This window comes from Hylobates moloch, unplaced genomic scaffold, assembly GCF_009828535.3.
Source record: "Hylobates moloch isolate HMO894 unplaced genomic scaffold, HMol_V3 SCAFFOLD_17, whole genome shotgun sequence".
Lineage (NCBI taxonomy): Eukaryota > Metazoa > Chordata > Mammalia > Primates > Hylobatidae > Hylobates > Hylobates moloch.
In genome coordinates, this window is record NW_026652292.1 from 320,011 (window position 1) to 347,239 (window position 27,229).

Sequence of the window (27,229 nt, forward strand, 5' to 3'; positions counted from 1 at the left end):
CTCAGGCCGGTAGATGGGAGTGTGTCGTGTGGGTCCGGGTCCTGCCTGACCTTGCGGCTGGACACGAATGACCACAGAGGCAGGCGCGCCGGCCCCGCCGGCTTCCTGAGGCCGCCCACGGCTCCCTGAGGGCCGCTCCCCGGTCTGTCCTGTGCTGCGAGGTGCTGGCCGCCTCCCACTGTCTCGCCCTCACCCCAGACCCCGGCCCCGTCACTGAGCTTTCGGAGTAGATCCTGAGGAGTCAGGTGCAGAGGGAGGTTCCCAGTCAGGAAGGGGCTCAGCCAGACTCCAGCGGCTCCCAGCGCCGGGGGACAGCCGAGGGCGGCTCCTCACGTTCCCGCTGCCTTCCAGGGTTTCGGGGAAGACGTGGACGGATACTGCGACACCATCGTGGCTGTGGCCGAAGTGATCAAGCTGACAGACCCTTCTCTGCTCTACCTGGAAGTCTCCACTCTCGTCAGCAAGTATCCAGACATCAGGTAAGGAATGCACGTCTGCCTGGGAATCCTGGAGTGAGCGGCAGGTGCGGGTGGGGCTCCCGTTCGCAAGTTCAGCCCTGCAGCACGGCAAGGGTTCAGGTGCAGCACGGCAAGGGTTCAGGTGCGGCACGGCAAGGGTTCAGGTGCGGCACGGCAAGGGTTCAGGTGCGGCACGGCAAGGGTTCAGGTGCGGCACAGCGGGGCCCAGGCGCGGGGAGCAGAGCGGCTCCTGTGCTGCCTTCCACCCGGCCTGGGCTGCGGTGTGGGTGGGTGGAGCTCGCGGGGCACACGCCGGGTGGGGACAGTGGGGGTGGGGGTGGGGTGGGGGCAGGGCTGGGACAGCTCTGCTGTGTGTGGTGGGGAAGACTTGGGCTGTGGAGTGGCCTGAGTGGGGCGAGCTTAGGAAGTTTCCTCTGTGCTCATGGTGGACTCGGGAAGGCCCAAGTGCCGCTTGGACCAGACACCTTCCGAGGATGTGATTACAGGGAGTCCCCAGTACCAGGTCTGGGGAAGGGGACCCACGCACGTCCCCCCTCCACCATGCTGGCTCCAGGCCCCAGGCCAGCCTTCACAGCCCTTGTCTCAGGGCACCTGCCACTTCCCCAAGGGGCCACCTCCATGGCTGCAGCCACGTCACCTCCGTCCCATCATCTCACTGGTTAAACGTGGAAAAACGGGGTCTTGAGCCCTCCACGGTCTGCCCCCTGGTTGGGCCAAAACAAAGATTTATAAAAGCAGTGTTGAAAAATCTTTCTGCAATTGGATTGAGAAAAGACAGAGTAAGATGAAAACGCAGGCTTGTCTCCCGCCGAAAAGGGAAAGGTGCCATTTGTCTGCAGCGGTCCTCACTGGCTGTGTTCTGTCAGCTGGGGTGGTGAGGCGGTGAGTCCCTGGCAGTGTGGTGCATCACAGGGGTGCTAAGCGGGCGTGGGCTGACATCTCCCCATCCCCAGGGACGACCACATCGGTGCGCTGCTGGCTGTGCGTGGGGATGCCAGCCGTGACATGAAGCAGACCATCATGGAAACCCTGGAGCAGGGCCCAGCGCAGGCCAGCCCCAGCTACGTGCCCCTCTTCAAGGACATTGTGGTGCCCAGCCTGAATGTGGCCAAGCTGCTCAAGTAGCCTCTGCCGGCCTGCCCTGCTCGCCCCTCTACAGCCTCGGTCCCTGCCCTTAGAAACGCGGGAAAGCCGATTGCTCTCCTTGGCCACACGTGTTCCTTTCAGCTGCACGGCCTGTCCTTAGGTGCCAGTGCGATGCATCAGGTATGCGTCGAGTGAGTGTGCCGAGGCCACGTGTGGAGGCCCCTCATTGTGCTGTCAAAGGCCTGTGTGTGCAGGGCTCTGCTGCACAGCCTCTCTCGGGTGCTTGTTTGTTGCAGTGGTGGAAAGTGTGCGGGGCACAGAGGACGTGCACCTCCGTGCCCTCCTCCTCCCTGGGCCTTCACCGCACCCCATCTGCTTAAGTGCTCGGAACCCTGTCACCTAATTAAAGTTTCTCGGCTTCCTCAGAGAAATGAAAACGCCACGCATTCTCTTTTCCAGTTAAGGTTTTCTGACTACTGATCTAGCAGTGCCCAGGAACTGTTGTCAATCACAGACTAAAAGTCTCCCCTCAGCCTGGAGGGCGCGCTCCTGATCCCCTCTTGTTTGACATCCCCTCAGCCTGGAGGGCGCCCTCCTGGTCCCCTCCTGTTTGACATCCCCAGAGTTACTCCTTGGGTCCTTTGAGAGATGAGACACTTACCAGCTGCACCCAGCAAGTCCTGTCCCCCGCCCCCCCAGGTGAGCAGACCTCTGGCACCGGGTGGTACCAGCCAAGTCAGCCATACCTGGTAGACGAGCAATGGCAGGAGTGTACATTTTGGTAAAAGTAAACATGAAAGTGAATATTTACTTGGAGTACATTTCAAGACCCGTGAATCCTGCTTTTCCTGATAGAGAATCCTTTAAATTCTCTTTTCCAAAATGTACCCATCTCTCTACAGCATCTGCCTTCAATGGTAGCATCATTTTGCACGTTAATCTGTAATTTTTTTCCAAAGCTAATCAAGGCATTACCCCAGAGGCCGGGCGCAGTGGCTCACGCCTGTAATCCCAGCACTTTGGGAGGCCAAGGTGGGTGGATCACTTGAGATCAGGAGTTTGAGACCAGCCTGGCCAACATGGTGAAACCCCATCTCTACTAAAAATACAAAAATTAGCCAGGTGTGGTGGTGCATGCCTGTAATTCCAGCTACTTGGGAGGCTGAAGCAGAACTGCTTGAACCCCGGAGGCGGAGGTTGCAGTGAGCTGAGATTTCACCACTGCACTCCAGCCTGGGCAACAGACCAAGACTCCCGTCTCAAAGGAGGGGGGGAATTACCCAGGATGAGCAGGGAGTCCTGGGTCCTGGTGCTCAGAGGGGAAGACCCCTGTGCTCTCTTAATTTACAGAAAAGTATTGATTCGGTTGAGTGAGTGAAAGGCATCGACCTTCATTCCTCCTCTCGCCTGTGTACACAGCGCCTTGTTCCCTCCATCCCTGTCTGTCTCAGAGCCCCAGGGACTCGCAGATGGGAGAGGCGGGGGTGTCAGTGGGGCCATCGGTTCCTGTGAGGACCTCCTATGGCTGCCCATGGGCCACAGGTACTCCAGCCTGAGGACATGCTTTGTTTGCTCTCAAGACGTTTTTGAGATGGCAGAGTTGACATTTTGCTTTTATTTCATCCTCACAAGATGTGAAAAATTCACAAATAGGACTTCTTGAAAGAATCAAAACTTAAGTAACTGAGACGTAGAAGCAGCTCTTACGAGCATCAGGGGCTCAGAAGAGGGTCTCTTCCCAGGGCGTCCGGTGGGCGCGCTGTTCCACGTGCCTCTGAACCCAGCTTCCCGCTTAGCAGGCCTTGAGTGCACCTGGCATACGGTAAGTGCTCAGTAAATGCATATGAATTAAAATTCGTAATGCTCACAGTCATTAGAGTGCCCCTTGTAAGACTGAAAAATGCGTTTATTTTCCCACTGAGGGAATCCTTGTTACTTCTGGAATGAGCGCCCAGGGCGAACGGTGGTGAGTGTGCAGCCCTCACTGGTGTTTTGCTCTGATTCTGTGTGAGGGTCACCACTGGGCCCCATGGTCACTGGTCACATCCTCCTCAGGGGTGTCTGCAATGACAGGCCTCCCCAGGGGGCTCTGATCCAGGGGTTGCTCCACAGCTGCGTCCAGCAGCTTCCTCACACCAGCTAGGAAGGGCAGCAACAGCACACGCACGCACACATGCACACACGCGCACACACACGCATGTGTCAGTGCTAATTTTGGGGCAAAGTGATGTGTACCTACAGGAGACTGCTCCTTAAATTCTCAGAGGTGGATGATTTCTCTTTTATAAACAAAGTTTGCACCCAAAATGCCTTGAAATGTTTTTAATAGAATTGGTCTAGCAATTGTTCAGGATTTCAGTGATGGGCCCTCCCTGTCTGGACACTGCCAACCCACAGCTGGAGGGGCACTTAAGGCACGTCATTTTGTGATTAGAATTACACAAAGTTTGATTAATATTATAGCTGCAAAATTAACATACACAATTTTCACTCATAATTTAAAATATTTTGATGAAATTCTTTGCTTTCACAATAGATCAATAATACACAGTATATTGAACTCTGTAACAAAATTATTTTTGAGAAAATACAGAAGTGAGAAAGTGATTTCCTCAATTTGTTTATAGTCTATCACAAAGTAGGCCAAAGTTCAGTATTAAATAGATATCCTAATAAAAGAAGTTTGTACAAGTTTTCCTAAGGAAATACATTCATAAGACTCTTTACCTTCTGTTTGACAGCAGTGACAGGAACATGGAGATGCCCACTCATGACGAGTCCCTAGCACTCGGCCCCTGGCACCCACAGCCCCGGGCATGCTCCATCACCTGGTGGGGTGCAGCCTGGGCGGCTGTGAGTGAGGTGTTCACTGGAACTCTGGTTCCATGTTTGTGTTTAGCCTGTGCAATTCTCGTAAACACAGAACACCTGCCTGCCCACCCCCGGTGCTGCAGACTGACCGGTCAAGGAGGCGTTGGTGAGTGTTGTGTTCACCATGTGGAGATCAGGCGGCGATTACCGCATCTTCTTTGCTGACTTTGGTAACTGGGTGTCCAGGGAGGAGCGACCGGGAGTGGCCAAGCAGTTGCCTGGACTCAGCTTCTGACTCTGCAGCCGGGAGTCAGATGCAGGCCCAAGGGTCCAGGGGAGTTGTTCAGCGCCTGGAATCGCCATGCACTGCGCTGTGGGCCGCACGACGCGCCTGCTCTGTTCTCCCAGGCACAGACAGGCACTTGGAAGGCAGCTCTGCTCCTCTGGCCACCCGGAGACCTCCCAGCAGTTCAGATGGAACAAACTGGGCCCCTGTCAGAACACCCACTCGTGCCGGGAAGGCCAGGCCCCGGCCTGCTCCGATGAACCTCGGGATGGTGGCTGTAGCAGGGAACCAGGGCTGGCCTTGGATCTGTCCAGTAGGGTCACTGACTGGGCTGGGTTTGCTGCAGAGAAGATGGCTGCATTTTGTGCTCAGAGTTGGTTGAAATGGCTATGAAGTGCGGAGAATGACCACTGAATCCCAAAAAGTCACTGCGCTTGATCTGATCCAAATAAATAACAGTGCCTGCAGTTAGGCTCAAGAGCTTCTCCAGAGCAGTGGTCATGGAGGCTTTTGTGTGGCTGACGCTTCCCTTTTTCACAACAGTAAAAAGCTATCAATGGGAAATTGTGGACTTTTCCCACCAGGGACTCAATGTGCAATATTCACTCAACATAAAACTCTTAACAACAACTCCTGACTGGTGACTGTCAACACTCGATCTAAGACGTGAATAGTTTAATTTTCCTGAGCAAGGAGCTGCGAGTCTAGCTTTAGAAAGCCCCTACGAGTGTCCACCTCCACCACCTCCACCGTGCAGACAGGTTTCAGATGGGTTGGACCCTGTGGAACTTGCCATCTGAGGGATGGATGGACTCCGAGCACCCTCCCCGGCTCAGCACACGCGGCCTCAGCCCACTCAATGGACAGCGCCTCCCAGAGCTTAGGCTGGATGGTCTCCCTGCAGAGGACCAGGAGCTCTGTCCAAGGCCTCGCCCTGGGACGCTGGAAGGAGTGGGAAACGTCAGGGGTCCGGGGTCTAGGACAGGCCCAGGGGTCTCAGCAGGTTCTCCTTGGAAGGCCTGAGCCTGGTAGAGGGGGCAGCGCCCTGGGCCCCTCCATGCCCCTTGGTTTGTTAAGGGGGCCAGAGCAGCTGCTGGGCCCCACCATCCACTTAAGGACTGGCCGTGATTCTTGGCAAGCTCCGCCGGCCAGGCCACCTCTCACCCAGCCAGGGCACCCCGGGCGACCTCCGCGCCAGGTGCGACAGCTCAGGCCGGAGACCTGGTCTGTGGGGACGGGCCGTGTCCGGGGCCGCCGCCCTGAGACCGGGCGCAGGCAGGACGGAACCTGGTGGGGGGAAACGGGGCAGGTACTGGCTTTAGGAGTCTAAATCCCCAAACGCTGAGCAGACGGAAGACGTTCCTGCCACTTTACCTGCAGCTCAAAGACCTGGCGAGGGCCTGGAAACGGCGCTGGGCCTGCAGCCGCTGCAGGTCAGGCCCTGAGTCGTGGCGCTCGGGAGGTCCCTGAGTAGGTCCCCGGGGAGAGGCGCGGGGCTCGGTTGCGGGGGGCCCGGAGCCTTGGGCTGGTTTCACGCAAATCCGTTCGGAGCGAGCTTCGGTTTCCCGGCGGCGGTGGGAAAGGGCGCGAGCGGCCAGCCATAGAGCGCGGACCCTTCCCGCCGGCGGCGTCACAGCGGCGTCTCCTCCTGCTCCAGCGCGTGCGGTGGTGCGTGGCACGAGGGCGGCAGCGACGCCAGCTTCAGCAGCGCGGGGCGGCGGCGCGCGCGAGGCCGCTGGAACGAGCGCCGGCTGTGCACGCGGCGCGCCGCCGCCGAACGCGCGTGCGCACTCGGCAGCCCCCGGCGCTCCGGCCCCGCCCCCGGTGCAGGCCCCGCCCCCGGCTCGCGCTCGGGCGGCTCTGCGGGCGCTGGCGCGGCGGTCTCGGAGTTCTGCGCAGGCGCTGGCGTGGGCGAGGTGGGGCTCGGGGAGCGCGGTCGCTGTAGGCGCGCGGGGATCTGGGGTTTTTCGGGGACGGCGGCGGCGGCAGTGGGCAGACTGTGGCGCGGGGACGAGCGTCCGGTCAGCGGCGTGTCGGAGCCGGTGTCACCTGCGGGAGAGCAGGGCGTGAGCGGCGCGCGGAGCCCGGGCGCTGGGGCGGGAGGGGCGTCCCCGGGGCCTCAGCTCTCCCCGAGCCCGGCGGCTCTCGCCTCCCCTCCCGCCGCGCACCCCAGTCTCGGCGTCCGCTGGGGCCTCCTCCCAGGACCCGGGTTCGCGGGGCAGAGGCGGAAGCAGCAACAGCGAAGCCCCAGCCCGGCCCCGCCACGTCTCACCGCCGGGGGTCCCGGGACAGCGGCCTCCTCCGCGCAGGAAGGTCCCGCCCCAGGCCCTGCAGCGCGGGAGGTCAAGGTCCCCAAGGGGGAAACCTGCTTCCTCCATCTCAAACCGCCCTGGCGTCCCCCGGGTGCCTCCCAGGCCCCCAGAGGGAGCTCAGAAAGCCCCACACCCTGTGGCCCGCCCCTCTCCCTGCTCTGAGCTGGAGGCAGAGTCCGGGTCTGCGGGGCCGGCCCTCCCTGTATCCCTGTGAGAGGGTCGGGGACCCGGGGCGTCTGTCTGGCTCCCCCCCAGCCCTGCTCTCAGCTCCCTGGGAGCGCAGGAGTTGGACTCGCGGACTAGGTTTCGGAGCCACCTAAAGGAAATCTCAGGCGGCCCTGGTGCCCTCAGCTCCGTGGGAGCAGCAGAGACGCCAGAGTCTCTCTCCGGGCTCCTGAGGGAGGTGCGGCCAGCAGGGCGCTAGAGGAGGAAGAGGGGCTGCTGGAGAGAGAGCGAGCCAGGTTCAGGTCCAGGGAGGAGGAGAGAGACAGAGCGCGCGAGGCGGAGACCTGCAGGGAGAGGAGCTGCGGAGAGAGGGGTTAGGCGGCGGGAGGCCCGGGAGCGTTACATGTGTGTGGACTCGGGGAGGGCGGCGGGGGGCCGCTCCTCGGGGCCGTCTGCCTGCAGGAAGGAGTCCACGGACTTGCTGCTGAGGCGGAAGGGCATCAGGCGGCGGAAGGTGCCGGGAGAGTGGGGAATCTGCGTGCGGGCCCTCTGCGAGGGGACCACCGTCTCCCCGGGAGACAGCCAGGGCGGCAGCCTGGTCAGGAGGCTGCGGTCCAGGGTCTCGTCCGGAGAAAACACAGGGTTGTCAATTCCTAGGAGAGAGGGCAGCGGCCGGTCAGCCTCCTGAGAGCCCCGCGGCGGCAGGGGAGGCCTCGCCGGGGCCGTCACCTGCTGGGTGCCCTGGAAGGTTAGGGTCACCTGGAATAGGGTCACCGGGAAGGTTAGGGTCACCTGGAATAGGGTCACCGGGAAGGTTAGGGTCACTTGCCTTTCAGGTTGCAGGCCCTTCCCCCACGTCCATGACCCCACACGCCACAGGCAGCACAGGTAACGTCTCCCTTCCCTCAAGACACAGCCCGCCTGCTCCCTGCCCGGCCCACGTCTCCCCGGACTGCAGCCTCCGAGTTGGTTGAGGGGGCACTCTGCGTGCCAGGCAGGGCCCTTGAGAACCCACAGGAGACCCCACCCCCCCAGGTCCCAGTGCCCCTGTCCAGTGACCGAGCTCCCTCCAGGGGCAGCAGGAGCCACCCCTCCCTTAGCCACGACGCCTGTGCCCCGTCCCCACCTGCAGGGGAGTCTGACGCTGTGTCCTTGGTGACACTGGCCAGGAACTCGATTCCCCCACTCATCTCCTCATCATAGTTGGGGGGCTCCTCGGTGTCTGAAAGTTCCAAGTCTGGGGGAGAGAGGCTGGGTTGAGGACTGGGGTCACTGGGGGGCTGTCCTCATAGCCCAGTCAGCAGTGTCCATCAGCTCTGTGCACAGAGGTGCAGGGGGTCGGGACCCACAGAGAGGAGGGCTAAACCGCAGGGCTGGGGGAGGGCGAGGAGGGACCCCACTTGGAGGACAGTGTTCCTGGAACCCCATCCTGGATGGGTCTGCAGCTGGGGCCCTGACTATGCCTCCCCTGCCTGGGTGGCTGGAGGGTCCCCAGAGGGGAAGGTCCTGAGAGGGGAGGTCTCCGAGAGGGGAGGGCTGGGGCTGGGAGGTGGCGGCTCCCAGTCCCAGCGTTCCTGCCGGGCCCCCAGCGCACCTTTCTCCTTGATGGTGAAATTCTGCACGGGGCTCTCCATGGGCAGCTTCCCATTGGGGATGCTGCTGTTTCTCTGCGGAGCAAACGTGAAGCTGCTCACAGACCCCGACACAGCCATACCCAGCCCTGACTGCCCCCGCTCCAGGCCCCAGCCCCGCCAAGCCTCCTGGTGACCTGGCCTCACCCGCTTCTGGGCACGCTCCCGCTTGTACAGCTTGGCCGCCTTCTTGTTCTGGTTGAGCCCCAGCTTGGTCGACTTGAAGGACTCCAGGCGCTTCCGCATGGTCCTGTGGAAGATTTCCCGGTCCTGCTTCTCGTCCTCGGTGGGCGTGAGCTCGTGTCGGCTGTACAGATGCTTGTACTGCGGGATCGGGCACGGAGGTCACAGCTGTGCCCAGCGCCAGACACTCTTGCTCTCCTGCCACAGGAGCTGACCACGGTGGTCCCAGGAGGGGACGAGGAAGCCGCCCCACAGGGGTCCCTGCGGGCTCCTCCAGCCCCCAGCCCGCGGTGCCCACCTCCTGCCGCGGCTTGTACAGGTACTGCTGCAGGGTGTGGTGCGTGACCATGTCCTCCGCGTCCCGGATGCTCCGTCGCCGCTGCTCCAGAGACTGCATGTCCAGGCAGACGGCGCTGACATTTTCTCTCCTGCGCGGGGACCAGCGCTGAGCCACACAGGCTCCCTCAGGGCGGGATCTCCTGCACACCCCTCGCCTTCCCAAGGCAGGCGTCTAGCTCAGGCTGTCTTCTGCGCGCCCCTCGCCTTCCCACGGTAGGCATCTGGCCCTGGCTGCCTCCTGCGCGCCCCTCGCCTTCCCACGGCGGGCACCCGGCTGGGGCATGGGGACATCTGCCGCCTGGCCAGCCCCTTCTCCCCTCAGGGCTTAGGCTGACCGCCCACGAGGCCTTCCCGGTCTCCTGTCTGACGTGGATCCCTTTCCTTACTGGTCCCCCTCCAAAGCCCTAGCTGTGAGACTCGGGGACCCCAGCATCTGCACACCTGGCAGAGTGGACCTCCCGTGAGAACTGGCTGTGAGCTGTGGAGCCCAGGGCCGGAGGGCATTAGGGGTGGCATGGGGACCAGGGCCGGAGGGCATTAGGGGTGGCATGGGGACCAGGACAGGCTGCTCCTGGCCAGGGGCAAACACGTCAGGCCCGGCCCCCAATCCGCTGCTGCCCCTCCCTTTCGCCTTCCATCCAGCACTAAGGGAGTCTGGCCACCGCCTAACACAGGAGCACTTGTGGGAGGAGACACCCACCCCCTCTTTCTGCACCTCTCCCTTCTTCCATGCCACCCCCAGGCCAGGAGCCACCCCAGCCCCGTCTGTGACTCTCAGCTCCCAAGGCTGGGCTCTTCCCCAGGGAAGCTGCATGACTGTGGCCACGTACAGGAGGTAGGAGACAGAGGCCTCCACGGTGGACGATCGTGGCGTGAAGTCCACGTTGACCACGTTGTCGGTGCTGGGGGAGCGGATGAAGGCCAGGGACCCGCGGCGCTCTCCCTGTGGTCAGGAAGCAGCCCGGTCAGTGGCCTGAGCAGCCAAGCCCTAGCTGCTGCCATTGTGTGCCCTGGGGGGAAGCACCCAGAGCTCAGGGCCCAGAGAAGGCCTTGAGACCTGAGCCCCGGGTTCACGCCTCACAGCTGCAGAGGGAGGGGTGGAGATGCCAAAACCAGATCAGATTTTGCGCCCCTGTCTGTCTGAGGCTACAGCCAGTTTGCTGCCTGAACTGGGCAGAGGTAATGGTTGTAGGAGGACACAGTGGTCTGAGTGTGAAGGGGTAAAGCTGCCTGGGACTTGGGATGTGTCTGGGGAAACTGTTGATACTGTGGAATCATTGAAGTGGTGTGTGTCCCTGCTGGAGGCCCTAAAACCCCATCGGCCTCATGTCTAGAACTGAATCAGGTAGAGAACGGAGCAGAGCTCGACGAGGCACAGAAGCTGCACAGCTGAGTGCCAGAGGACGAAGTGGGGCCGCCTGTGTGTCCTCAGACCCCACCTGCCTGATGGCAGGGCCTGGAGAGCGTGAGGTTCTACAGGAGCACAGGGCAGTGGGCTTATGGCTGGAGTCAGGGTCCCCAGGGCCGGCGGGGGCACGGGTGTGGAGGGAACATCACCTCACTGCACTCAGACCTCCCAGGTGGGCACCTGCGCTGCCCTGCAGTGTGCAGGATGCTCCCAGGAAAGTCCCCGGGGTCGGGCGGGTGCCCCTGTTCCCACTGAAGATGCGGCCCCCAGTTCACTGCCCACTGCGGGGGGCTTTGAGGGTCATTGGTTCTGAGGGCCCTCTGCCTACTCTTTTGCTTCTAAATCCAGCATCTTCTGTATGACCTTTGTCCCTCTCCTGCCACCCGGTGAAGACAGACGTGAGGGTTGGGGAGCCACGGTGCTAACCGCCACTCGGCAGCACAGACGAGGGCTGTGGGGCACCCGGGCGCGTGGCGGCTTTGGAGGGGCTGCTCCCCACACCACTTCCCCTGCCCCCGCCGAGCCCCACACTGTGGGGTGGGGGGTGTAGGGAGAGAGCAGCTGCCCTTTGTGAGAGCCAGGAGGGACACTGGGCAGGCGGATGCTACCCCAGGTGTGGAGACCCCGCTACTGAGTGACCGGGAGGAGCCCACAGGCTCCCCACATGCAGCTGAGCCCAGGGTCATGGTCATGGTCGTGGGTCCAGGACGGTGGCTGGCGTGGTTGGGGGAGAGGCTGAAGGCCCGCCTGCTGTCTGCTGGCCTTGTCACCCATGTGGGGGTGAGGGGAGCCCGCCAGAGCCTAGAGCCCCCACTGCCCCTTCCCACCCTCCAGCCAGGCTCCAGGCTGCCTAGGGCCAGAGTATCTGAGCTTTCTCTCGCTTGCTGGGCCTGTGGTTTGGGGGTTTGTGTGGAGCCTGGTCCAGGAGCCCTCTTTCCTAATCTGCACTGGCTGGCCCTCCTGACAGCCCCAGGCCCCCGTGCCCTCTGCCAGGAGGCACCTTGCCATTCGGCGTGGCCCCAGTCACGGGTGGCACGTCTGGGGTGAATGCACGTCAGTGGAGGCAGAGTCATTCTGTCTGAATGAATGGAGTTTGCTGGCTCTCTGTGTGAGGGTCTGCAGGGTTTGGCAGGACAGGCCTTTCCCTCCGGTGAGAGCACCGACCCTGACTGGCTGCTGGACGAGGGCACCAAAGCTCGCTAGGGACGGCTCTGTCCTTAGGGAGGAGCTGCAGAATCCCTGCAGCTGTGCCCTCAGGCCCTGTCTTGCACAGTTCCTGCAGCCAGAGCACCCCTGAGGAGGTCAGGGCAGGCCGGGGAGGCTGAGGCCCACCTGCCATAGTGGGCAGGTGCAGGAGCCAGGGGCGGCAGTGGCCTCGGGGCTGGGTGGGGCGCCTGGCCTCTGGTCTCTGGAGCAGTCAGGGGCTCTGCGGACGCTGAGAAGCAGCTCACAGTGGACTGGGAGATGCTGGAGCAGCCTCAGAGCCATGGCCGGCCCACGGCGGGAGACGGCCCTGCTGCTGCCTCTCCGCCCGTGCGTGTGGGCCTGTGGGCACCTACGTGTGCTGGGGCAGGCCGGGCTGTATTGGGACCGGGTCCCGTAACAGCCTGCCTGCTTACCATCCACTCCCATCTCCGGGGAAAGCAAGGGAGCTTGGGGTCCTAGGACCTGACCTCAACGCTAACCCCCACCAGCACCACAGTCACCAGGGAGCTCGGGGTCCTAGGACCTGACCTCAGCGCTCACCCCCACCAGCACCACAGTCACCAGGGAGCTCGGGGTCCTAGGACCTGACCTCAGTGCTCACCCCCACCAGCACCGCAGTCACCACGGCTCTGTGACTCAGTGTACCCCACATGAGAGCCCCTGGGATTCCCAGGGCATCAGAAGGCCCATCAGCCTCCTGTGAACTGCTGGGGTGGGCCTGGCCTTGGGACGTGGGTGCAGGGGCCTCTCCTCACTGCCCCTATGGCACCCACAGCCAGTGCCCGAACCTGCTGCAGCCCTGACCCCGCAGAGCAAGCGGCTCTGCTACCTCCGCCACGTAGCTGATGGCATCCTTCAGGTTCAGCTCGTGGAAGACATTCAGGATCCGGTCTCGAGACTTCTGGGCCGACCGTCTCATGAGGACCCTGCTGAGGAACTTCCTGTCGAAGTGGGACCACCTGTAGGGACAGACCTCGGGTGTGAGCCTCAGGTGACAGGTGCCCTACAGCCCGCCGGACGCGTGGCCTGGTCCCTTGTCTCCTGAATTTTATTTGCTATAGTGACCCTGTAGGCGCATTTAAAATGAGGGAAGCAGCCCCTGCCACACGCCCAGGCCGTCTGCCATTCTCCTGCCTGTCCTGTTGGATGGAGGCCGCCTCCTCCAGAGGGTGGCTCAGGACAGGGTGGGCGTCAGGCCTGGTCGGGCAAGGGGGCTCCGGCCATGTGGGGGGACCCTCAGCTGCACAGGAGGAAAGGCAGGGGTGGACAGATGCCCTGAGCCCTTAAGACCTGTAAGAGCCAAGCTGACCACAATGAGGTTTTTTTAGCCTAATAGAATTAGAGTATTCACCGGTTATCCGGATCAGAAGGGACGGTGGCCTGGCTGGATTTAGAGGAAACTCTGGGGCACAAGGAGGTGATGCCTGTCACTCTTGGACATGGATGCAGCCGCCAGAGCCGCCCCCCAGGGCAGAGGGTAGGCCCGGGTGAGCTTGTGTGCTCACACCTGGGCAGGCCCCGCGGCAGCAATGGCGGCTCCTGTACAGGCTGAGTTTCAGCCACACCAGGAAGTCAAAGCTGACTGAGGCCGTGGCTTCAGAGACCCCCGGGATGGCCCCTGGGAGGCCAAGGAGTCGGGGACTGGGTACCTGGAGCAGAGTCACTGTGGCCAAGGAGAACCGCAGCTGAGCTTTATGAAGCCACGTGGCCACACCTCCCGGTGCCTCCACCCCTACCGAACACAGATCGCTCAGAAAATGGGAACCAGGGCAAAGTGTATGTGCTACTTACTGGGTTTATTATAAGTGTCACATGTTTTTTATAATAAAACATAGGTGATTTCACCTTAATGGACAAACTCTTTTTTTTATTTTGGGACGAAGTCTCGCTCTGTCACCAGGCTGGAGTGTAATGGTGCAATCTCGGCTCACTGCAGCCCCCACCTCCTGGGTTCAAGCGATTTTTGTGCCTTAGTCTCCTGAGTAGCTGGGATTACAGGGCCACACCACCACCCCTGGCTAATGTTTGTATTTTTAGTAGAGACGGGGTTTCACCATGTTGGCTAGGCTGGTCTCGAACTCCTGACCTCAAGTGATCCACCCGCCTCAGTCTCCCAAAGTGCTGGGATTACAGGCTTGAGCTCCGCCAGACAAAATCATTTTAAATGTTGACTGATACTAACCCTGTTTATGACATGGAGGAAATAATCTATTTTCCTTATTTTCAATTTCTACATAACAATTTGGAATTATTAATTGGGCCACGTGAGAGAGCATCTCTATTCCCTGGAAGGAGCACAGAGAATTCAGCTCCTGTCCCCTCACTCGGTGGCCCCGACTGCTGCCACCAACTCCTTTTGGCAGCACCTGTGTGTCTGGGGGCACACCTGGCACCTGGCCTCATGGGGCACCGGAGCCCTGACCAAGCCTGGACTCAAACAGTTACGCACGTGGCTTCTGGCTCTTCCAAGTGGAGGATGTTTCCGGAAGCCGGGCTGTGCGACACAGCTGGGGCCGTCCCAGCCACTTACTTGTCTCTGAGATAATTGTGCCCAATCTGTCCAGATATGTCCTCGATGGCCGAGAGGATGTGGTCGAAAGCCTTTCAAGGGAAGAAAGACGTGGCCATCTCAGGGCGGCCAACCGGGGAACATGAGGTGCCCCTCCACTCCTGGCCCAGCCCCGAGGAACCCACCAGCCTCCCCCGCCACCCCCTCCCCCGGCCCGGACGCAGCCTCCTGTCCCCTCCCGGCCCAGCCCCGAGGAACACGCGGTGCCCCCCGCCGCCCCCCAGCCCCGCACGTACGCGGCCGTGCAGCTTCTCGTTGAGTCGAGGGTCCCGGTGTTCGCTCCTCTTCACCTTCAGCCACTGCACCAGGGGCTTGATGGTCAGGCCCTGGAGGACAGCGTCTCGTGGTGCCAGGCAGCCCCTACATCCCACTGGCTCGGCCAGGTGCACCCACATAGCCACCTGCCCCGGGGCCCACGGACGCCCTCCCTGCTCTCCGGGCGCCCAGCAACCTGCGCCCCTGCTTTGCAGAGGAGGAAGCAGCACCAGGGGCCTCATCCACTAGCGAAGCCCCGGGAAGAACATTTTTAGAACAATTATGCTTCCTCCCCAGTGGGGCCACGTGAAAACCTAGAAAACGGCTCCTAGTTACTAAAATTATAAAACCCAATTAGGGTCTGGAGCCTGGAAATGCTCGTCCTGAAGTGCGGGATGGGCCCAGGCGCCCCTTGCGGGCGGGGCCGAGACCCCAGAGCTGGCTGGGCCGGGCCTCACCTGGAAGATGACGGTGAAGAACACCACGATGATGGTGGTGCTGACGAACAAGTTCTTCTCCTTGACCTTGTCTCCATCCAGAAGCACCACCAGGGCAAAGGCCACGGCCCCGCGTAGGCCCCCGTAGGACAAGACCACCTGGTCGATGGGTTCCAGCTGCACCATGCGGTAGCGGTTCAGGAGCCAGGTCTGCAGGACCACACCTGTGGACGGGGCGGGCACTCAGCTCCCCGGTCGCCCTCCCAGCTGCGGGACCCCAGCCCCTCCGGGACAGCGTCTTGGTGGCCAAGCGTGTGCCGACAAAGAACAGCGGCACCCTAGATACGGCGTCCCCACACCACGTCCCTCGTCACCGTCCACCTGGAGCCACACGTGGCCTGGTGTCTCCCCCACACGCTCCGTGCGTCACACACACGGGTGCCAGGGGATGGGGCTGGGCGGGGGCAGGGCTGTCTTGCCTCCCGTTCCGTCTCCCATGCCACTGACCCTGTCTTCAGGCACATCCCGTTGAGTCAGTGGGAAACTAAGTGGTCTCCCTTGGGGTTCCAGAGCCTTCCACCCCAGCCCCAAGGCCGCCACCATCGGGTCCCCTCCTCTGCTTCGCACGGGGCTGCACCTCCATCTCCCTGGGCCCAGTAGAAAGCCTGCGCCTTCCCGGAGATGGTGCCGGCCCATCGGTGGTCCCACGGCTGCAGCCCCGCCCCACCTCACCGATGGCCCGGTACACGGAGATGAAGACCAGCGTCAGGAGCACGAAGGCCGTGTTCCAGGTCCAGATGAACGGGTTCACGGCCGAGATACCCAGGAACATGAAGATGATGGTCTCGGCGCTGCTGGCCAGCATCTTCATGGTGTAGCGCACGGTGGTGGCCGACTGCTCCGAGATGTTGGCCTTCACGTACTTCTGACAGCAGATGCCACAGAAGGTGATGCTGCAGGGACAGACGCACCTCAGGACACGGCCACCTGGCCCAGCGCCCGAGGCCCCCGTGTCTGCCCAGCCCCCCACGGCCTGCCGCCTGCAGGCCCAGAGTCACAGTCGTGTGGTTACAGGGGGCCTCTCCCTCCCCAGCCAGGCCGGGCCGCCAGGGCTCCTGCCCACGGCCCTGCGGGGCCACAGGCAGCTGTCACCATGGTGCAGATAATGGGCACCAGGGCTGCCTGCCAGCAGGGAGGGCAACAAAGGGTTCCAAAGTCCCTCCCCGCCTGACCTGTCTCAGGGAGGGCGCTGCTGTCGGCCCACAGACAATTCAGTGGAAACGCCAACTCCTTATTTTAAAATTTAAATAAATCAAATTCTTCGCCCCACACTGAATTCCCACCCAGCCTGGGAGCGCCAGCAGAGCGGGCGAGGCGATGGGACACTGCTCTGAGGGTCCCGCGCTAGGACAGAGGGCAGGGCAGGCCCTCTACTTCCTGCACTTCCCCTCACGGGGGTTCACGGGGAACTTGGTGATGCAGAGCCCGGGGCTCCTGCCACACACAACCCCGGTGTCCATGCGGCTGGCACCTCCCTCCGAGTTGGGGTCCCCCTGGCTGGCTCGCCCCGCCGGGCCCAGGAGGGCGTGGAGAAGCTCGCGTGTGTGGGAGGGACTCACGCGAGGATGGCCGACAGCGACAGCATCTCGGACGTCAGGTAGGACAGGTAAGAGATGATGAACACGAAGCCGGGCTCGATGATACGCACGTGCTTGGTGAAGCGCGTCACCAGCGACAGCAGGAAGGCGAAGACCACCCCCACCAGCGTGCCCCCCAGGCTCACCACGAAGAAGGACACTGGAGAGAGGACGCCCTTTGTGGCCGTGCTGGCCTTCCGAGCCCTTCCTTGCCAGGGGCCGCCTGGTGAGCCCCGTGGAAGTGCCGGGAGCCCGGGAAACGGGGGTGGATTCCTCACTCTTGGAGATCAGGCCTGGTCTCAGCACCAGCCTTGGTTCAGCAAGAGGAGAGGACCCTCCCGTGTCCCTGGGAGCCTGGCCCCAGGCCCTATCCAGCCGTCTCTCTCAGGGAGACCTGGCTGCCCTCATCCCTGTTCTGGGAAACACCCAGGAACCCCCAGGACCATGTCAAATTGTGTGTGAATCGCTCTGCAAGGGGACGTGACGTGGACAAAGGGCCGAGTGCAGCAGCTTTGAGTGCAAAGCTTTTTCCTGCATGGGCTGCGGGCCAGGTGTAGAGAGAAGACAGTCGGCCCCAGAGGAGACACGGCCGCCCACTCCCCCGACCCACGGCTACACACCTATGCCTTTCACGCAGTCCAAGCCAGTCACGTTGTCACCTCCCAGCGCCACGAAAGACTCAAACACATTGTACAGAACCTGCAGGGAAAACGGGCAGGGCGTTGGGTGGTCCTTGGTTAGCGCCACCCCCTCTCCGGGACCCGGGCCTCGCCGGACTTTGCCCGAGTGTGGAGCCCACGGCACCCGAGGCCATTGGAAGGAAAATCATCACAGGGCAATGGCCCCCAAAGGGAAGAAGGCCAGAGCCCAGCAGCCAGCAGGACACAGGGGGCAAAAGAATGTTCTGGAGGGGACCAGAAGCTTCGGGAGCAAAGCTGGCCTCTTCCTGTCCTCTGCAAAACAGGGGCAGCTGCAAAGCTCAGCGGCCATTTGAATTCCGGGTCTCATTTACGGAGACAAACCCAGGGTGTCAGTTCGAGTGACTGCACTGCTGTGCTGGCTGTAGCCCCTGCGGTCTCTGCACGTTTTTAAACCTTAGCCTGGCAAAACCCAGAGATAAAATGCGGGGAAACCTTATCCGTGCCCTGGGCTCCACGCCGAGCAAAGCCCTGGGGAGAAGCTGGCTCTGCACCCAGCTCTGTGTCTCTGGCTCCGGTCACGGTGGGGGAGGACCCTGGGGCAGGCGTGTAAGTTGTGTTTGCAAAGCAGGCTGGGCTGGGGGGGCCCATGAGGGTCCCAGGGTCTCTTGGGGCCTTCTCGGAGCTGGGCTTTTTAATGAAAATCCAGCTGGGAGGGAAGAGACAGCCTCTCGGGAGACTCGCTTCTCCAGGGACGGGAGCCGCAGGGCTGCGGGGCACACGGGGCTGTCACTCTATTCCCGATTAAGTCTCATTTCTCAAATTCCCCTGAGAATATCTTGGTAATCTGGTGTGCCACACCCACAGGACTTTCCTCTTTCCAAAACCCTAAGGGAACATGAGAGGCTGACGGGTTTCAAACCGCAGGCACTTTCAGAGGGGAGAGGAGACTGATCCCACCCTTCCCCCCGGCTGCGTCTGCAGGGTCCTCGGGGCTGGGGGAGGACGGGCAGGGGCAGCGCAGGGGCCGGGGCAGTGTGGGGGCTGGGATGGCGTCGGGGCCGGGCCCAGGACTGGCCTCACTGACGGTTCCTAAGAGGGCCGCTCCGCACGTGCCCCTCGGATCGCCCCATGACTCACTTCCGGGAGGCAGTGGCCTCATTTGATGGGACTGGCTTTGAAACATCACGATTGCCACTGTGAAGTGGTAACCAGGTTCCTCGGGGTTCCCGAGTCTTCTCCTGGCCTTACTGAGCGCTGATGTGGCCTTTGGGCCTCTGTGGAGGCACTGTCCCCCCTTCCTGGAACACCGTCTCCTTGAGGGACACCCACACACCGTCCGGGCTCTGCCATTAGCACCAGCTCGGTTTCCCTCCCTTCACCTCTGTCATGGGCCAAATTGTGCCCCCGAAATTCCCATGTTAAAGTCCCCAGGACCTGGGCATGTGAGCGTTAAAGAGGGGAGTATGGCACAGTGAGGTCACTGGGGTGGACCCTGATCCAACAGGACCCGTGTTCCTGTGAGAGGAGGCGATTCGGGCACATTCACGCAGGGACGGCCACGTGAGGACACGGGAAGGCACCGTCTGCAAGTCCAGGACTGGGGTCCCGCAGCAGCCCACCGCACTGACACCATGATCCAGGACGGTGCGAGAATAAATGTCATTCAAGGCACCGGACCTGTGGTACTTTGTTACGGCGGCCCTGGCAGATTACACGGTTCCTATGGGATTTGGTTGTTTGCTTATTCACGTATTTATTTTATTTGAGACGGAGTCTCTCTCTGCCACCCAGGCTGGAGTGCGGTGGCGTGATCTCGGCTCACTGCAACCTCTGCCTCCTGGTTTCAGGTGATTCTCCTGTCTCAGCCTCCCCAGTAGCTGGGATTACAGGCGCCCACCACCATTCTTGGCTAATTTTTGTATTTTTAGTAGAGATGGAGTTTCACCACGTTGGCCAGGCTGGTCTCGAACTGCTGACCTCAGGTGATCCACCTGCCTCAGCCTCCCAAAGTGCTGGGATTACAGGCGTGAGCCACTGCACCCGGCCACTCATGTGTTTTTTAGGAACCCAGGAATGGGTGGCAGTAACTGTGGGTCCAAATTCACAGACGCTCTGGGGACCAGGAGGGCGGGATTTCAACAGCGGTATCATTAACCCTGAAGCTACGGAGTGGGCGGGTCGGGCCTAGTAACTGTGGAAGATCCAAAGAAGCCCTTGCGAAAGCTGCCAGTTGTTCCGAGCTGGGAGGAGGGAGGTGGAGGGACAGGATGCCCCCGGGAGGGGAGTTTGGGGACAGAGTTTCACGCCCTCCTTTGCTGACTGACTGACTGATGCGGGGTGAGACGGGGCCCAGGCCTCCCACAGCTTGGCCGCTCTGGATCAGTGGTTCTGTTGCTTACCACAGTGACTGCGTCGTTCAGCAGCGACTCCCCAAAGACGATGATGAACAGGACCTCGTTGACATGGACCTCCTCAAACACGGCCAGGACGGCCACCGGGTCCACAGCAGCAATGAGGCTGCCAAACAGGAGGAAGTCCAGCAGCCCGATCTGCAGGTCGCCTGGAAGACAAGCCGGGCCGTGGGGCAGCTGCAGGACCTGCCACCCGAGAAGGAGGGCCCTGGGGAGACGCTCAGCTACGGGTCGGGGGTCTGAGCCTGTCTGGCTGGCGCTGGTGGTGTGGGGAGCCAGGTCAGCTTCCTGCGTCCCTCCCACAGGCCCCCAGCGCCCTCCAGGGAAGGCTGGTGTCTTCCAAGAGGGCCCATCCCATCTGAGCAAGACAGACAGATAGACAGACAGACAAGACTGACCCTGGCCCTCTCCTTCATCTTTGGGTGAATGGAGCAGGTGGGTGCAGGGGCACTGCATGCTGGGGAGGGATGGGGGCCCATCGCCTGGAGTGACATCCCAGCCCAGGAGAAGCAAGTGGGGCTGACCCAGGACAGGCCTGGGGCCGGGACACACAGCACCTGGGGGCGCGGCCAGGGAGGGGCAGGTGGGAGGGCCGTTGGAGGTGTGGGGGCAGATTGTGGGATGAGCAGGGCTGCGGTGGGAGCAAGGGGGCCTGGAAGACGTGGGTCCATGTGGTCCCCAGCTCCCGGCCAGCTTCCCTCCCTGCACCTGCCTGTGGGCTCTGGTGCCCCTCGCTGGGGAGGTTTTACTGAAATGCAGTCTCATCCTTCACAAGTCTTTGCCATTCAACCCAGGGTTCAGGCCTCGAGGAGGCCATGTGGGGGTGCCAGGCTCCAGGGGACCCTCAGGGAACTGAGTGTGGCCACATGGCCCTGAGAGCCTGCCCTCACTCACGGCCGCAGGGCTCAGAGGACACTGGGCCTCTTTGCTGCCTTCCTGGCCATGAGGGGCCAGGGACCAGGAGACGCCAGGGCCGTGAGGGTGTGGGAGAGACCACGCAGGGAGGGGGATGCCCCAACGAGTCCCCCCACACAGCTGCTGCCTCTCTGCTGGGCTGGAGCGGAGCCCACCACCCTCTGGGCTGAGGCTTGGGCTTGTGGGGGTTTGTCCCTGGAGCTCACGGGCCCCAGGAGACAGCAGAGAGCAGCCTGGCCAGGGGTTTCTGTGCTAGCGCCTGGGAGGGGACGGATCAGGGTCATCTCTGCCGTGACTAAACCCCGAGTTTGCTGTGAGCTCCTAAGCCCCGGCAGCCTCTGGCCAGTGTCACAACACCCCGAGGAGGTGACAGATGCCAGAAGAACCAGCGTTCGGGGAGTTAAAGTCTCCGCGTGGAAGGGGAACCACACAAGCCTTCTCCACTTCCAAACTCCGGCCTCAGGACGCAAATCCCCTTCAAGGTCATCTTTAAACACGGCCGCCCGGCACAGCCGCCCCCAGGGCAGTGATGGCCCCCGTGGATGTCCTGGGGTCGGCTGCGTCTGGACAGTTGCCCATGGCCGTGCCAGGAGGGCTCATGCCACCAGACCGCATGTTCCAGGCCTTTCTCCACCACGTGCTTTGCCTGTGCAGGGGCCTCTGATGCCTGAAGCTCCCACAGGGCCTGTCCCCACACTGCCCGGACAGCCCCCGGGCCAGCACCGCCATGTCCACCCTTTCCCATGGGGCACGTCTGGCCTTGAGACGCTCCACAGGGCTTGGCCGCTGGTCTGCAGAGATCAGTCACAGCCTCCCAGCTCTCTTGGACTCCCAGGAATGGGACAGACCTGCCGGCCGTGGGCATCTCTGCTCCACGACCTCAGGCAGCACCCAGCTTTGACCAGCTGGGCCCCAAGGCTGAGCGATGGCCTCCAGCATTCGTGTCACCTGGGGAGCGGCTGCCTCGAGGGGCACAGCGATGGCCTCCAGCATCTGTGTCACCTGGGGAGCGGCTGCCTCGAGGGGCACAGCGATGGCCTCCAGCATCTGTGTCACCTGGGGAGCGGCTGCCTCGAGGGGCACAGCGATGGCCGGGACACGTGTTTCCCATGAGGAGCGTTGTTGGAGGACGGTGGAGTCCAGCGTGGCGAGGGGCAGGGGTGGGCCAGGGATGACGTCCTGGTATGGGGAGTCCTCCAGGGCTTCATGGTGCAGGTGCAGCAAGGACGTCCTCCAGGCTCGGCCGGTCGCACAGAGGACATTCTGCTTCGTACAAGGGAAATCCGGCAGTGTCTCTGGCCAATGCTAGGTGGGACCATTGTGACCAGCGGCCACGGAGCCACGGAGTGTGCCTGGTTCTCAGAGGAGCAGCCCTGACAGCCAGACTGGTCAAAGGCTACTCCACCCCACACTCGACACAGTTGGGAGGAAGCTGGGATCTCATGGGCGAGGGGCCTCGAGGGGCCGCGGGTCCAGGAGTCTCTGCTACAACCCCTGAGGCTTTCCCTTGGGCCCGGTGGCTAGGGCGGCTGCCCCGTCTGAGGTGTGTCCTGACCACCTATGGCATCGCCCACGTGACGGGCCTGCCATCCATGAGCCTGTCTGCACCCTCGACAGCTTTCCCTGGGCTGCGCCTTGTGGGTGATGCTGGATGGCAGGGGCTCCAGGGAGGGGTGAGAAGGCCCCAAGGGACCACGTGCCGGGTGAGGCGGCCCCAACCCGGGAGCTCCTCCTTCTCCATGCTTCTCCTTGGTCTCAGGTTTCAGCCCCTTGATTCCCATGGAGAGGCCGGGCCATGATCTCCCTTGAACCGGACGGAAAATCACCAATTCTTGTGAGTCTGGTTCGGCTGGTGGATTTGTTTGAGGCTGAGTTCTCAGACAGGTGAGGGCGGCAGGTGCTGGAGGCCTGCGCTCAGCCGTGGGGCCCAGCTGGTCAAAGCTAGGCTCTGCCTGAGGTCCTTGGGCCCAGCCGGTCAAAGCTGTAGCATCCCCGGCAGCAGCGGCGGGCATCAGGGCTGCACCACACCTGGCACATTGGGAGGCGCCAGCCATGCACGGTCTGGCTCCAGGGCGAGAGGCAGTGCCTGAGAGATGAAGCACCCAAGACCAAAACCGCACAGGCAGCTCTGGCTCCGGATTGGCTGCAGCCATATGGGTGCAGCGGTGGCCAAGCGGCTCCGGCACACGGGCTGGGAGGAATGGTGCCCAATACATCAGGCTCTGCAGTCCTCCTCGTCTCCCTGGGACCTGGTGGCTGGCGAGTGTGGACGGACCCCGACCTCTGCCCAGTGCCAGAGGAAGAGCGGCAGCCCCCGGCCACCTGCAGCCCCCCAGCCGAGCTGCCGAAATGGGAACTCCTCCCAAAGCAGAACATGTGCTGGGACCTGGGGACACGCAGGGGACCGGTCTTGGTCACGAGGGCCTACGGGGCTGCCAGCCACGTTTCTCACCTGACACTCCCCGCATGGAGGCCTGGGTGCGGCACCCCGACCCTTCTGAGATGAGGCAGCCCCGCCCCTCCCGGACCCCACCCTGAGCCCGGCTGGGGCAACAGTGGCGCAGACTCACCCATGAGCCCACTGAGGAAGACGCCGTAGAGGGACAGGCCGGTGGTGGCCGCGTTCCACACGGTGCCCACGACGGCGTACAGCAGGATGGTCCCCAGGTTGCCGAAGAAGAGGCGGTTGGGCATGAAGTAGCCGGCGTCCAGCACGATGGGGGGCAGCAGGTAGAAGAAGAAGACGGTGGGCGTCAGTGTGAAGGACGCGATGTGGTCGGCCGCCCAGACGATGCCACCCAGCACCAGGCCCAGCACGATGAGCAGGGCGCTCTCGGGAACCACGCTGGTGACCTTGTGGGACAGGTGGAACCCTGCAGGGGAGGGGAGGGAGGTCAGGGCCGGGCTGTGGGGGAGGGGAAGGGAGGGAGGTCAGGGGGGACTCACAGGGGAGGGGAAGGAGGTCGGGGTGGGACCCGTGGGGCAGAGGAGGGAGGTCAGGGTGGGGCCTTGGGAGAGGGCAGGTAGGTGGGGGGAACCCATGGAGGAGGGGAGGGAGGTGGGGGAACCTGTAGGGGAGGGGGGGGGGGGGGGGGGTCCTGGGGGGGAGGGGAGGGAGGTCCAGGTGATCAGGTCTCACAGGGCCCAGAGCTGCAGGCATCTAAGACCTCCCCCAACTTTTCGGGGAGCCCAAGAGGGCTGGGAAGGAGGAGGGTGCAGGGGCAGCTGCTGGAGCCCTCAGAAGGGAGTCAGTTGGAGGAGGGTGCTATGGGGTGGAGGCCCGTGCTGGGTGGACGGTGTTGGGGGGGACTCTGACCTGCCGTCTCACCGCCCGGCTGGTTCTGGTCCCCCGGACCCCCGATTCGCTCTGTGCCTTTTGCCTTGGTGACCAAGGTCTGAGCTCACCCTGTCCCTGACCCTGTCCCTGACGTTGTGGCCAGAGCCTGCTCCCACTTGAGGCTGGCTCTGTTTCAGAACCCCCTGGAGGGACCCCATGGAGGCTGTGGCCCCCTCTCCTCGTGCCCCTCTCCTGGGATCACAGCCCCTGGGTGGGGCCTTCTAGGAAGGGTCTCTGGGTCCCGCCACTCCACTCCCCACAGGTGAGCTTGAGGGTGGACAGCAGGCCCTGGGGACCCCCCATGGAGCTTCACCCATCTCCCAGCACCATCGCCCCTGCCAGGACCTCGGAGGCTCTGCCCGGCCCTGTGGATGGGGGTGCAGGCACCAACCTATCTGGGCCATGTCTCCTGTGTTTTAATTGGACTCAAAAAAAAAAAAAAAAAGGTGATGAGAATTCCTGCGCTTGGCCTGATTTCAAAATAGCGGGAAGGCTGACAAATGAGGTGCGTCCTCCGGCTTAGGTGATGTAAGGGATAATGAGCTTCTTCATTCCCTCAGCTGCTGGTTATTAAGTCTTCTTTGAAATTCAAAGGAAAGTTGTCTTCTGAGATGGCCGAGACCCCATTTAAGCACAGAGCAGCGGGAGCGGGGAGGCTCCCTCGAACACCACCTGCCCCCAAAGAATGTGTCAGCACAGCTGGAGGGGTGGCGGAGGCAGTGGCCGCGTCCCACCCTTCCCGACTGCATGGCCCTGATGAGCTCGGCCCTCCCTGCCTGTTTTCTCCCCTGTAATTATGGAGCTATCACAGGGCCGGGTGCTGGCCCGGAGGAGGGAGCTGCTGTTCTGGATTTGCCGTTCCTTCCCCGAGGATGGTCTTACACCAAATACCACAGGTGGCATGGGCCCCTCTAGGGAGGGTGGCAGGCACAAGCACCGCACCTGCCCGGCCACCAGCACTGCACTGCGGTCTCCCGACCCTGTCCCCAGGACAGCGGCTCTGCCTGCCGCTCTAGATTCCAAAACACCAGCCCCGGGAGGGATTAGGGTTCAGAGGCTCCTGCTTTCGGGATCGGAGGTCCTGCTGTGGACCCCTGTCCCCACCATGTGCCCCACAGGCTCTCTGAGCCCCCCGACGGCTCCCCCACTCCGGGCTGCACTTCCTGCACGGATCTGAGCTCCACACCTGTCAGGCAGGGCAGCAGGGGTCGGCCCGGGAGGCTGGAACCACGCGACAGTGATGACCAAACCAGGGAAGGGCATGGCCTGCAACGAGGGAGGGCCTGGCCTGGAACGAGGGAGGGAGGCTGTCCCTGGGGAACACGGAGGGTGCACTCCCTGACGTCCTCGGGGCCCTGCTCAGAGCTGGCCTGCAGGGTCCCGTCTGCTCCAGCTTTCAGCAGGAGAGCATCTGCAAGGTTGACCTTGCTCCCTCCCCACGGCTCTCCCTTCTCTAGAAGGTGCTCCCCAGCTGGGAGTGGCTGTGATGCAAGTGAGAAGTCCTGGGGCCCTAACTCGTGCCCTGACAGCCCCGTCCTCAGCAGCTCCCTCCCCAGATCTGGGCTCATGGGGCTGGCAGCCCAGCAGGAAAACAGGGGCCCCTCTCCTCTGGGCTCCACGGCCTGGTCCCTACGGTGGCCAGGGACAGACCTAGCCTCGCAGAGCTTTGGGAAGAGACATGGGTGGCACCTTCCGGGCCTGCGAGGGGAAGGCTGTGGCCTCTGCTCAGGGCAGCCTGGGGCCCCCTCCACACCCGGGACTCAGCAGGTTCTAGGCTGGCCTGGGAATCTGCACACTAAGGGCTCCAAGGCCTTTGGGAGTCCCACTGGGGGTCCCTGTGGTACAGGAAGGCCTGGGGCAGGTGTTCCCGCCTCTGCAGCCTCCTGATTTCTTTATTAATGTCCAGAGAGAAGTGGAGTTTACCACTTCCTTCCCTCCTTCCTGAGGCTGTAAATCCTGGCCTTGGTGTCCCAAGCTGTGTTAGGAAGACCAGGGTGGTCTGTGCCCGGTGCCGGTGCCTGCCCACCCACAGGCTGACCCGCGCCTCTCACATCTGTCCTTGGTGACGTCGTCACCTCCGCTGCTGCCCGACGAGTGCCTAGCAAAGCCCGGCACAGCCGTGTGACGGTGACCCCCTGGAGGCTGCCCAGCCCCTGGCGAGACCCACCCAGGCCACTGTTTTCTACACGACGCACATTCTTTGCCTCTGCCCACGTCCCAGGCTGGCTCCTGTAGGGGTAATCGGCTCACCTGTCCTCCTCTTTTCAGGGTCACAAGACCTAGGAGACGGTATTTGTCCAATAGCACTTGTGGAGCAGCCAGCGGGGCACTTGTGGCCCCTCAGTGCCCACCGGCATGTGGGCTGCTTTGAGGATAACATCCAGTGACCACAGAGACCGCATGTCCCCAGGTGGGGGGCACCGTGGTGGTGGGGGGGAGCACGGTGGCCGCAGGTCAGACCTGGGAAGCAGCGGGAGTCTCGGAGCTCCAGGACGCCCTCGCCCTTGGTGGCTGCAAACACTTGGCACGGGGTCTTTTTGTTCAGGGCTTGGGTCTTTTAGCCACAGTCGTCCAAAATTAGGTTCACAGTGATCACCACCGTTGTGAAACCACCCCAGACAACTGCGGGGCCAGCAAGTCAGGGACACAGGGACCAGCTTTGTCTTTACAAACAACAACGCAACTCCGTGCCCTGGGGACTCACAGTGCTCCCCGAACCACCGCCGACCCCCCGCCACACTCCACTCCCCGCACCACCGCCGACCCCCTGCCACGCTCCACTCCCCGCACCACCGCCGACCCCCCGCCACGCTCCACTCCCCGCACCATTGCTGACCCTCCGCCACGCTCCAATGCGGCCGCTGGTTACTGTAAAAGCCTGTTAACTGGGACACTGGTGGGTGAGGGACAGGCTGGCTTCAGACCAAACACTCCTGCTCAGAAGTAAGCCCTGAAAATCCACAGAAAACATCCTCTGACCTTGGTAGTTACTGAGAAAATATACATTTACACGCACAAACGCCGCGTAGGTGGGAGGGCGGCGGTTTCCAACATTCTGCCATCCGGGGTTGGAAAAACGTGTTGGACACGCCTTTCCCACGTGCGGCGGCATCCGAGGGCA

The 27,229-nt window shown here is 62.3% G+C and overlaps 2 protein-coding genes and 1 long non-coding RNA gene across 10 annotated transcripts in view; 2 read left to right on the forward strand and 1 right to left on the reverse strand.

Moving 5' to 3' along the window:
* Positions 1-4,393, forward strand: part of EXOC3 (exocyst complex component 3) — a 26,408-nt gene extending 22,015 nt beyond the window's left edge. For all 3 annotated transcript variants that reach the window (XM_058430021.1, XM_058430020.1, XM_032135606.2), the window contains 3 exons: positions 352-479; positions 1,433-3,387; positions 4,307-4,393. In XM_058430021.1, the coding sequence (XP_058286004.1) occupies positions 352-479; positions 1,433-1,604 (300 nt within the window). In that variant the 3' untranslated portion in view covers positions 1,605-3,387; positions 4,307-4,393. The remainder of the gene's footprint in view (positions 1-351; positions 480-1,432; positions 3,388-4,306) is intronic.
* Positions 3,818-27,229, reverse strand: part of SLC9A3 (solute carrier family 9 member A3) — a 49,385-nt gene continuing 25,973 nt past the window's right edge. Inside the window, exons 2-17 of one of the 5 annotated variants that reach the window (XM_032135608.2) lie at positions 23,342-23,644; positions 19,845-20,005; positions 17,425-17,503; positions 16,787-16,964; positions 15,900-16,120; positions 15,189-15,391; positions 14,712-14,801; positions 14,437-14,507; positions 12,736-12,865; positions 10,123-10,235; positions 9,252-9,381; positions 8,918-9,094; positions 8,734-8,806; positions 8,266-8,376; positions 7,543-7,792; positions 3,818-6,711 (exon numbers count right to left, since the gene is read on the reverse strand). In XM_032135608.2, coding sequence (XP_031991499.1) covers positions 6,708-6,711; positions 7,543-7,792; positions 8,266-8,376; positions 8,734-8,806; positions 8,918-9,094; positions 9,252-9,381; positions 10,123-10,235; positions 12,736-12,865; positions 14,437-14,507; positions 14,712-14,801; positions 15,189-15,391; positions 15,900-16,120; positions 16,787-16,964; positions 17,425-17,503; positions 19,845-20,005; positions 23,342-23,644 — 2,294 coding nt within the window. In that variant the 3' untranslated portion in view covers positions 3,818-6,707. The remainder of the gene's footprint in view (positions 6,712-7,542; positions 7,793-8,265; positions 8,377-8,733; positions 8,807-8,917; positions 9,095-9,251; positions 9,382-10,122; positions 10,236-12,735; positions 12,866-14,436; positions 14,508-14,711; positions 14,802-15,188; positions 15,392-15,899; positions 16,121-16,786; positions 16,965-17,424; positions 17,504-19,844; positions 20,006-23,341; positions 23,645-27,229) is intronic. The other 4 variants (XR_009210448.1, XR_004244803.2, XR_004244802.2 and 1 more) reach the window with 4 other exon arrangements.
* LOC116456804 (uncharacterized) lies at positions 6,620-13,879 on the forward strand. 2 transcript variants are annotated; one of them, XR_009210450.1, is made up of 4 exons: positions 6,620-7,887; positions 7,921-9,765; positions 9,935-10,127; positions 12,682-13,879. It is a non-coding gene; the product is annotated as an uncharacterized LOC116456804 (long non-coding RNA). The 2 variants fall into 2 exon arrangements; XR_009210449.1 differs by having other exon boundaries at positions 7,921-10,127.